At 33.9% G+C, this 11,786-nt stretch overlaps 1 protein-coding gene across 1 annotated transcript; it reads left to right on the top strand.

The window, feature by feature from the left end:
- Positions 1–1,706: 1,706 nt before the first annotated feature.
- LOC144963781 (uncharacterized) lies at positions 1,707–11,112 on the top strand. Its single transcript, XM_078897954.1, has 6 exons — positions 1,707–1,911; positions 6,370–6,891; positions 9,087–9,272; positions 10,044–10,186; positions 10,473–10,616; positions 10,996–11,112. Exons 1-6 carry the CDS (start codon positions 1,905–1,907, stop codon positions 11,110–11,112), a joined length of 1,119 nt encoding a protein of 372 aa, XP_078754080.1. The 5' UTR covers positions 1,707–1,904.
- Positions 11,113–11,786: the final 674 nt, after the last annotated feature.

Below are 11,786 nucleotides of genomic sequence, written 5' to 3'. Positions count from 1 at the left end.
ATGACACTCTAAACAGCACAAACGCAGTAGAGCCTCGGTAAAACAGTGGTGATGGGACCAGCCTAAAAGCCTGTTGTAGCCGAATTTCAAAGATAACAACCCAACTTGTCTAAATCGACATTTACTATCATATGTAGTGTTCCTTGGTATGGAAACTCGCCAAAAATTGAAGATTGACACATTTCTTGCCTTCTTAATTAAAAAAAAAATGTTCTTTTTAATGATAGATCTGAAGAAATGTTTCTAGATTGTATGGTCCACCAGCATTGAGTACTTGGACCGGTTCTTTTTATTCTATACGTTGGCCCTGTCTAAAATCATTAGAAGTTTCGGTCTGTCTCACCATCAATACGCTGTTGATACGCAACGCAACCGTACTGCATTTCCAATACGAGAAATTTGCAAGGAGTATCAGACATTAGTAACAACAAATATATTCAAACTGTAAAGAAATGGATGACTTAGGGTTATTTTTTTATTTTGTTTTAAAGGATTTACAGTTCTTGCGACACATTTAGGTCATTTCAGCATTTCAGTATAAAGGAAGAATTGGGGTAGTAAAAAAATTATAGATTTGCAATTGAAAGCACAGGAGAAAAAGTAAGACAAAGGGGAATACTTCATAAAGGGAATAGTTGTAAATTCAAGGAACATACTATCAGTGCACAGTGTTTGAACGCTTCATCCAGCCTCAAGCAGCGGATCCTACAAAGAGGAACACCTCAAATGCGTATACTATATATTCCAAACAACAAATATAACAATACATAACAGACAGATGATTTACAAGAAAAAAAATATATAATTCCCCAAAACTTAAACTGTATTGACTGTTTCCATCGCAACCAAGGACTCCGACAAGGGAAAGGAGAAAAAAACAAGTAATTTCATTTCAAGATAAAGACAAAAAGCAAGTTGGGAAACAGATATAGGGTTATAAAAGACACAGAGAGTGACCTCTCTGCCCACTGTGGGAGATCCAGAACCCCACCCAGCACTCGAAGGATGGCTGCCGAGACCAGGATAAAAAACCCGATCAATGTCAATCCAGCACAAAGACGAGAGTAATTGTTTGTTTGTTTTTACGGGTTTTACGGCGCTTGCAACACATTTAGGTCATATCAGTGCCAGTAAACAGGAAGAAAATTTGATCGTATAAACATTCTAGATGTACAATCAAAGCATCCAAGAAAAAGTAAGACAAGGGAAATGGTTGTTTGTTTTGTTTGTTTTTAAATTAACCCTGAAGATGAATATTCTCATGCAATGAATAATTTGAATTTAGTTTATTTTTGTCCAGCTAAATATACAATTATATGATTTGGCAACTTGGTACATCCGCTATACCAGTTTTGGGAAGGTCTCTAACATGGAGAAAATAAACACGTTTCGTTTCTCCATGGTCCTAAACCAAGCTCTCACGATGTCCTTATCATAATATTGGGAGAGAAGGCTCTATCGTGGATAGCTCATACTCATACTGTAGAGTCACGCTCTCCCCGGCCAGGCGGAGTTGTCGTACCAGTAAGATCGCGGGTTCGAGCCGACATTTGTATTCTCTATTGTCTTCTGGCACTTTCCTACTCATTTCATAATTTCTTGTTGAATAACATTGATATAACGAGAGTTCACTGTAAGGTCACATAAATGGTATAAGGGTCAAGGTCAACTATGTATTTACTTTTTTTTAGTTTACCTTCCGGGTCAGAGTCGTTGGGTTGACTCAAGTTGACTGACTCAACTTCTCTTGTTCTGGGCACTACTACGGAATTCTATTTTAGGACACTCTTCGATCTTATTCAGTCATTACTCATATCTTTCAAATTTTCACTCAACAGCAAATGGTTTAGAGTTGGACAAAGATATTGTGAATGTGAGAGAGCAAAGTAGTCGGTGGGCAAATCATGGACGGTAAGCCTGTTACTGAGACTTTCACTATCTAGACTTCACTCCAGCCTGCATTCAAATTCAGTATCTACTGTCTACTTTATACATTTACTTTGAATTTGAATTTTGAATTGCTTCTTTTTTGAAAATTAGTTTTGTTTGTTCTCCTCGTGCATACATTTAAGTTAAGTATGAACACGCTTAAGTATATGTTTATTTATTAAGAGAATAAACTAGCTACCGATCAACAATATCTCAATGAGCTGCAGTCGCGTTGTTCACGCTTAATAACACTAACACTTACACTAGGCAGTTTAGTGAGCAGCAGCAGTGGCAGTCAAATTTTGACCCAACTCGCCACAGGAAAGTTGTGACTGGAAATTGCCGTTCGCGTTTGGGGGGGGGGGGGGGTGGGGGGTTCAATTAAAGATGCATAACTTCGTTATAAAGAGGAATATCGCAGATATTTTGGTATCATTATTTTCGTCTTTCAATTTCCTTTTAAATGGTGCTAATTAAGGAAAAATCCATTAATAATTCCGAAGTTATATGAAGATAAAATTTGGCAATTTTCAAATGCATTTATTTTTTTATTTACGCGTGTGTTTTAACATTTTAGACTCTTGTTTTTAGAATAACATCTAAACTTTATTCATGCCAAATTTCAGGGCTCTATATCGATGCGCAGACACCTTTTAACTCTGCGCCGAAATGCCTTGTTTACATTATCTTCTCATCATGGCTGCCGAGCGATATCGATATTCATATCGATATTTTAAATTTAGTTATGTATTATGTTAAAATTAGTCCATAATATTTTCAGTACTATTATTTACTATGTTTTTATTTGAATACATACTTTTCACTTTATTTATAGGCATTTTATAGTTTTTGTTTTAAAAGTTCGTATATTTCTCTCTTGGTGAAATCCGATATTAATAATATCGATATTTTAAAAATACCAATTGCTTTAATTTTATTTTACTTTGCCATCAAGTCATCAAGTTTCTTTCCCATATGTTTAGATATGTTTATCAGTTGTATCCATATTCTAAAGACCTTAGCCTTAATAATTATTATGGTAAGAAGTTCTATTAGTTTTGACAGAAGGGGGGGGGGGGGGAATAAAATTATATTAATTGTCAGTTCAAATGATGTAATAGCAATAAACCCAAAGTGGTTCAGCAGAATTTTTTAAAGTATTAAAAGCCAGAACTTTCCTTCTAATTATAATAGGGAATCTGTTTCAATTTATTTGAACTTTTTCAATCTACCATTTTATTTATGCAATTAAATTGCCATAGGTAAAAATAATTACACAACATGTTTATATCTTTTCATTTAAATACTCTCAAACCCTTTTTTATTCTCTATTTATTAATTAAAAGAGGGTAATTATTTGCAATTGTTTCAGTGAGATATTGGGGATAAATCCAAAAGTGATAGAGCAAATTCTTTCTTACGTCTAGTCGAGTTTTTGATTATGTAACATTTGCGTCATATTATGTAATAATGTGTTAATTTGAAATATTTATCTTCCTCTTTATTAATGTAAATGCATTGTCCTCGATAAGACGAACATTTTGGTATACAATATATGATAAGAACTCCATATTGACTGTTTTAACCATTTTTTATTAACATCACGCGTTTTCGGTCACAACTTTGCAATGTTAATTTTGGGGTAAAAATCGGTCTGAAATTTCAGACTTTGAACTGCCGTAACTACATTTCTAATCAAGATAGAAACAAAATTCAAACTGTTTTGTAATCTGTGTTGCCAGCTCTTTCATATGACATTGGTTTCAAGTGTGTGAGGTACATTTAGAATTTTATTAAACTCCCTAATTACACAACTAGAGTAGACTAACACTAACTCTCTTTTTTTTTTTCTTTTTTTTTTAAATGCTTAAATTTGAATTTTGACTTCGACTTAGAGTTGAGTGGGGTATATTTTTTATTGCAAAATTCTGCTTCAATATACCAACAACAGGTACCTACTTTTATTAGAGGGGTTTTCCTATTGTGTACGGAATGTAACTGTTACCACCATTAGGAGAATTGAGCTTTTTAAAAAATAATTGAGCTTTTATATATAGAGCAGTATCCACTTAACATGCTCAAAGCGCTTTACAAGGGGCCCTGGCCAACAGCAACATTTAACATGTAGGACGGGACATGACGCCTGTTAGGCGATATTACAATTTTTTCGGACAGAGACAACGCTGTTAATGGCCAGGTACTCATTTTACACCTGAGTACGGTAAGTCAATGTGAGTAAAGAGCCTTCTCCAAGGGCTCAACCATGCACTGAGCGAGGCTCAAACCCAGGACCTTCTGATCCGAAAGCGAGTGTCATACCACTAGACCACATAGCCGCACAATTTTATCAGCTCACAATTCTGCTTAAGATTATTTTCTCTGGGTTGTTTTTTGTTTTTTTTTTCGTTTTTGTTTGGGGTTTTTTTTTTGGGGGGGGGAGGGGTTGGATTTTTTGTTCTTGAAAGAGTTAATTTTGAAGAAACTTTGATTTGTCTTAAATTGAAATTATGTCAAGACTTTACATCTTGTAAGACACTTGCCTCACAAGCAAAGGGACTGGTATCGAACCCTGGTGCAGTTGCAATTATTTTCTGATTCCTCTATCCACCCAGTTGTGATTTGATAGCTTGGCTTGTTGATCTGATTGCCATAGTTTGCAGATTTTTACTTTTGAAAGACTATATTATATAGATCAGTCACATGTCATGGCATTTTTCTCATTAAATGTGTGACTCATTACATTAATCATAAATACATCCCTACTGACTGGCGAAATTCCCTCGTGTTTTAAGAGTGCCTCCTTCATCAAACCACTACTGAAGAAACCATCACAGGACACAATGTATTAAACAATTATCGTCCTGTATCAAATTTACCTTTTTTGTCAAAACTTTTGGAGACGGTAGTTCTTACACAATTATCATCTCATCATAAGAATAAGAGTTTCGAACCTTTCCAATCAGCCTACAAACAGGAACATAGTACGGAAACGGCACTTGTTAAAATTTTTATTTACTTGTTATCTAGTGCTGATCAATGTGTTATGCCTTTTAGATCTTTCAGCTGCTTTTGAGACCATTGACCATGCCATTTTGTTAAGAAGGCTAGAAAATAAGTTCGGAATAAAAGAAGTTACCCTTAAATGGTTTACATCATAGATACAGGATCGATGGCAGACTGTCGGGGTGAATGGTGTTCAGTCAGAGCAAGTTTTACTAAACTTTGGAGTGCCACAAGGCTCTGTTCTTGGCCCTGTCCTTTTCACTGTAATAATGCAGCCCCTTTCTCGTGTGATTTCCAGATTCAATCTGAGTTATCATTTTCATGCAGATGATGCGTAAATTTATGATTCAGTACCCCTTAGTAATTTTTAATACAATGAATTTCGAGTTGTATAAAAAGAGATTAAATCTTGGATGTACCAAAACAAGTTAAAACTAAACGATAATAAAACTGAGATCTTGATGTGGGGAAGTCCGAGTATCCTTAAACAGGCAAATAAATCAGCTATTTCTCTCAGAATCAGTTCAATAGAGTTTTCCAATCAAGCAAATACCTTGGTGTCATCATGATAAAGATCTTTCCATGACAAGCCATGTGAATAACACCATATGATCAATGTATCTAGAAATGAAAAAATAAGCAAAATTCGCCATTTAATACCAAAGCACATATCAGAACTTTTGATTATCCTTTTGTTTTATCCAAATTGCACTATTGTAACTCCCTCTGAGCGAATTTAGCTAAAGGCAAAATGTGTAAACTTCATGTTGCTCAAAATAATACAGCCAGCCTCATTATACGAAATAAACACAAATACCCATCGACAACTCTCCTTAGTGAGTTACATTGGCTTCCTGTGGAGAAAAGATTTACCTCTAAGATTTGTACTGTTGTCTACAAATCCTTTAGCACTAACAGTCCATCTTATATTAAAGACTTTCTAAGCATCAATGTCCCCACTAGAAACAACGAATCAATCCTTGTCAAACATAAGACCTCACGTAAAATAGGTGAGCAATCTTTTCAAATCTCCCATCACAGATTCGTTGACAACTTTCAAATCTCGCTTAAAGTTTTATCTTTGTACGTCATAAGTTGCTATACTATTATCATGTTTTGTTGTTGTTAAATTGAATTCGTATCACTTTTCCATCAACTATCACTGTAAAGCATTTAGAGCCTGTGACAACGTGGTGTAGCTCTATATAAATGCCATTTATTATTATTATAATTATTATTATTATTATTATGATTATTATTATTATTATTATTATTATTATTATTATTATTATTATTATTTTATTATTATATTATTATTATATTTATTATTTATTATTATTATTATTATTATTATTATTATTATTATTATTATTTTATTATATTTATTTTATTATTTTATATGGGTTAATTTTAATTGGTATCAATTTACTTTTTCAGACTTTAATCCATGCAGTGATAGAGGTGATGATGTTCAGAATATTCTTGAAGAAGTTGATGAACAGCGGACAGAATTAAGAGAGAGAGCCTTGGGAGAAGAAGATGATGAAAAGAATGTATGTGAAGAAAATGATCGACTTCCGTACTGCGGGGAGACCAAAGATTCAGGCACCAAAAAAACAGGAATGACACAAGCATATACATCAAATTCTAATAGTTGTATATCAATGGATCAATCATTAGCTAGAGGAGAAAATGATTTCAACCTTCATTGCTTTGGTGGATATACAAAACAATGTGAAAAAGTGATAGAACAATCCTCTGATTTTCGCATGGTTATTGATAGGCAAGAAAAATATGATCAGAGCAAAGATGAAAATAAAAGCAGTCAAGAGACAATTGAGGGATCACATTTTAAATTCGAAGATATGGAATCAAATGATCATATTAATGAATATGGTGCTGGATTGATGGCTGAAGATGAGAAACGGTGTGCACTTGAGGAGATCCATACTTACCCGGGTATTGTACTTAATATAATGTAGAACTACTGTCATCAGCTTTTTATAAAGGGAATTGTTAAATACATGTAAATCAGCTGTTTAAAACTATTTTGTAGAAGAAAACTAATCTTTACAAGTTTGATTCAGATTAATACATCAAATGGTAGGTAGAAATCGAAGTGGCAATTCAGACTGAATTGTCTCCCGTGGCTATTCAGACTCATGTGCCTATGCAAACACGGGGACACAGTGTGGGCAGTGGGCAGAAATGGAACTGATGGAAGAAAAAGAAGAGTTATGAGGAAATTCTGTTTTTCCCATATCAGAGTGACTAGGGGATTGTTGCCTGTCTAACACTATCAGAATAATGTATTGTCTTGATTTTATTTGGACATCATGAAAAGTTGTTGGAAAGGGTTTTCCTTTAGACCAAATTTACTTTGACTTTTGTTCCTTATGAAGGGTTTTAACTCTCTTCTTTTAAATCTCTAACTGGACTTCCAAATGACAATAGATTACATGTTGATAGATACCATACGTGCTTATGTGCTTGTCGATAAATAAAAATAAAAATAAATTTCAATGAGTACTCGACTGAGGACTTAGATAATCTGGTCCAGTTCAAGTGGACTTGAGTGAACAATATCAGAAAATCATTTTAATTATTGATAAATGAATTCCCAATTTAAATCATTACAGTGGAACATAGAAATCTTGAACATGCAAATTTCTTAATCACGGAAATCTCAATCACATCTGATTTCCCCATTTTAATCCCTCTATTTTCATAGTATTGACTACACAAAAATCACAAACACATTTGGAGGCTAACATAGAAATCTTGAACTGTACATTCACTTGCGTGTTGATGGAGAATTCTTTTGACTTTTGTTTGTATCAAATGAATATGAAAGATGCCATCGCTTTCCCTTTGGTTACCAATGCATGTGTGTGTGGAGAGAATACATGTGTTTGTGTGTTGGGGAGGGAGGGGTGTGAAGCATGTTTGTCCAGTGTCATATAAACATCTCAACTGTTATGTAAAATCAAACAAGCGATTAGGATGGGGATGATGTGGTGACAGCAAGGCGGTCAAAGAAGAAGTTACTGATTGGGAGGAAAGCTTGAGGAAGCTCAGTGAGGAGCGATATTGGTTAGATATGGGATTCATAGGTAATGACATTGTGTGCTGAGTATGTAATCAGAAATGCGAAATGCTAGGTTTGCCTTCTTATTACCATAGCACATACATGGTGAACTTCATTTCATCTTTGTTATTGAATGAGACAAGACCATAACACTAAACACTCAAGGGAGCTATGGACAAAACACACCAAACCAGCCAGTGCCAATCTAATCTCGTTTTTAATACAATTCGAGATAAGGGAGTAATCTTTGTAATCAGACCTTACTGAAACCACCTACTTTTGCTTCACTCACATTGCTCTTCATATCTTTTGTAAAATATTCAACACCTAAATCTCGAAAACACTGAAGTCTCTGATAAATAGGTCAAATTCCTTCGTGTTGCACTGTAAAAATACTCAACTAACACATTTTAGAGACTGTTGATTTATTGTTTATAATTACTAGGCACAGGATTCAAACTCCAAAATTGACAAGGTTTTTTTATTCATCAAAAAATTGGTGGTAAAGATTAATGGCCACTCCAGTAGTCCTATTTTGGCATGTGGGATCAAGAGCTTAGTCTCCTGTAAATTCTGAGATCCCATTTGTCAATGTGCACATGAAAGAAACTTTGATCTCTAGTTCCTCACAATATTAATATTTACCCAATCTTTTCATATGTCTTGCATTTATACATCTTATGTACCACATAAACAATGCAGAAGCCTTCAAGTATTTATTACAGATTTCTGCCTTCAATGAAACAGCCTTTTTCGTTTTAAATGTATTTTGTTTTGTTCTCTTTTATTTGCTTAATTTTTTTCTTTATCAGAATCTGCATTTACAGTAAAACTCTGTCTGCCATTTAATACGGACAATAAAAAAAATACGTGATAAAAATAAGTTTTGAAAAATCATATCAAAATGTGCATACCTGATTTTCAAACTCCATAAATATTTTCTCTAAGACCTTTCATTTTGTTTTTCAATTTGAATTTGACTTCAAAATTAAAATTACTTCTCGGATGAATTTTTTTTATTCTGAAAGAGATGATAAATTCATTTTTCTTATCATTCAACATTCAGAGGGTCTATATTTAGACGAGCTAGATGATGATGTTCTTCTTCACATTGCAAGTTTCCTGGAAGCAAGAGTTGTGAAATACTCTTTGAGCAAAGTGTGTGTCCGTTTCCAAGCGATGTTTGATAATGAAGCTTATTGGAAAAGCAGGCTCTTGAAGCGGTGGCCAAAGAAATACCCAGCTGTAAAACGTAAGATGTGTATTTTTATTGAATTTAATGACAGGTTATTACATTAATTTGTGACACTGACTCATTATTTTAGAATGCAATTCCATTGTGCCAACACTTAATACTTAAAGTTTCACCAATTCATCAACTTCCCATATGTGAAAATTATTTCCAATTACATTAGTTGGAATTTAATTATCATCCCTTTCTATAAAAAATGAGATGCTATGTGTCAGATGTCTACTTCTTCTTGTCATTGAAATGGTCAAGGGTTTACAAATAGCCAGGTAACTTGGACTTAAAGCTATCTCCTTGTTCAAACACTTGAAAAAACAATATCAGTATCAGTGGCTCTGCAATACAATATCTCACCTTGTAACAAAATCGAGCAGTGTTGAATATGGTTAGTGACAGGATGGGTACACTGATGTTTTAACTCTTGCCCTGGCTTGTTGTCTTGCGTATGGCAAATTACACACATTGTGGTCACCTCATCCCACACATCCCACTGTTGTTGATAAATATGGATTATATTGTAAGGAATTATAACAGGCAACTTTATTAAATGGAAATTTGGTCTCATGTGGTCTGCCAGTTAAATTAATACAATATTATGCATGGCGTTTTACACTGTAAATCTATGGAAATGTGCTATATAAATGTTCATATTATTCATATTCATATTTTGAAAAGAATGTTTGTGAGATCCATTATAGATTGATGCTTAAAGCATAATAAAACACCATGGATAAATAATATTTGAATGCAATATTTGTTGTCTCCTTGCAACAGCTCTCTCTGACTTTAAGTGGCTGGATGCGTGTGTTGAAAGAGAAGATTCGCACAGAGTTTGGAGTGATCCAGCAGCTAATACCCGCCATTTTATGTATTCATGTAACCTTTTTGCAGAAGTTGATTCAGTTCATTTGATGAAGGTAACTCTTGATATCAATGAATCAAGTGTATGTGTTTGTGTACAAATGTGTGTGTGTTTGTGAGTGTGTGAAAATCGGTATTTATGTAAATATTTTCTTTTTTCTACAATTAGGTTCTTTTTTTTTTTTACAAAAAAAAAACCCCCAAAAAAACATTAAAATTGAAAGTCATAGGGTAAAATATGTTGATAAATCCCAATATCCAACTATAGACTTGTTGATTTATGTTACTTTTAACCCGATTGAAATTGTTTGGCTTCTAAATTTTTCTCCTTTTTCCTACTAGCAAGGTAAACTCTTGTTGTCAGGAGATAGAAACAGAAACATGAACGTTATTGATCTTAGCCAGTACAACCATGATCTTTATGGAACAGAAAAGGATACTAACTTCAAGGACATGCTTGTTCACTCTGATTGTACAATTCACAAGGTACTTGTTTCCAATCCTCTGTTGCTGGTTTGTATTTTGCCGAACTTGACATTCTTACCATTTTCATCAAGAAAGCAATGATTTCAATGTGACCTGGACTCCATTTAAGCTTGATAAGCTCAGACGACATTGCGGACATTGCTGATTTGATGAAAGTGTTTAAGTCTGCAAGTAGAAGTCTATCAATGATGGGGGGAAGTACAATTTGTTATCTCTTCACAAAAATGATGGAATTATGTATATATAACTGTTAGATATCAAGAATAATAAATCTTATTTCATTTTTTTTTCTTGAATTACCTGGAATCATCCTTATTATAGCTATAATTAATTTGAATAATGAGGTTGTAATATTTTTATTCCAATTTCTATTTTTCAGGGCTGGATTTGGTGCATGGCATCAGTGGACAATCACCTTGTCACTGGTTCATGGGACATGCATATACGACTCTTTGATATCAATGCCCAAATTGTACCATTTTCCTCTTACAAGTAAGAAGTATTATCAATATCATTATAAAGAAGCTACCTATGTCTGAAATGCTTTGTGAAAGTAAAGACGTCTTTTTTAAGAGAGATAAATTATTTCATGTGTTGTAATGTAAGTTCCTGAAAAGGGTGAAAGGAGATAAAAACATTTTTTAAATGTTGATTAGTACTTGATAACAGTAGCCATTTGTTCATGACAGCCATTCCAAGATTGTCAGTCAACGATCTTTTGCAAATTTTTAAACACACAATATTTTCAAATCTTCCGGTTACTTTTGGCTGTTTTAATAAAGTAAACTCTCTTAATCTCTCATAAACACTCTTTTCAACAAGTGTTTGCATCGGAGGTGAGCATGGACTCATTCATTTAACAACGAATAAATGTAACATTTCGTTTTCTGCCAGGTAAAACTGCTACTGAATCCTTCGATATGCTTACAATTGCATATTTGGCAAGGGCTGCATGTTCTGGGCTCAGTGTTTTGACTGGTATACTAAGTTTCAGGTTGGTTACATGTCTGTCAATGACAAACCCCAAGCATGTTTACCCAATGTGACTGACCAAACCATACAGATGGGGAGTGGCCACATTAATTTGACTAAATGTTTTCAAAACTTATATATTACTTTTGTTTAAAACCAAAGCAATTTCCTGTTATAAGATGAGTATCACATGTATCA

This window comes from Berghia stephanieae, chromosome 1 (genome assembly GCF_034508935.2).
Source record: "Berghia stephanieae isolate SIO BIC M18660-M18661 chromosome 1, UCSD_Bste_1.3, whole genome shotgun sequence".
NCBI classification, from domain to species: domain Eukaryota; kingdom Metazoa; phylum Mollusca; class Gastropoda; order Nudibranchia; family Aeolidiidae; genus Berghia; species Berghia stephanieae.
This window is presented reverse-complemented; position numbering and strand designations above follow the sequence as displayed.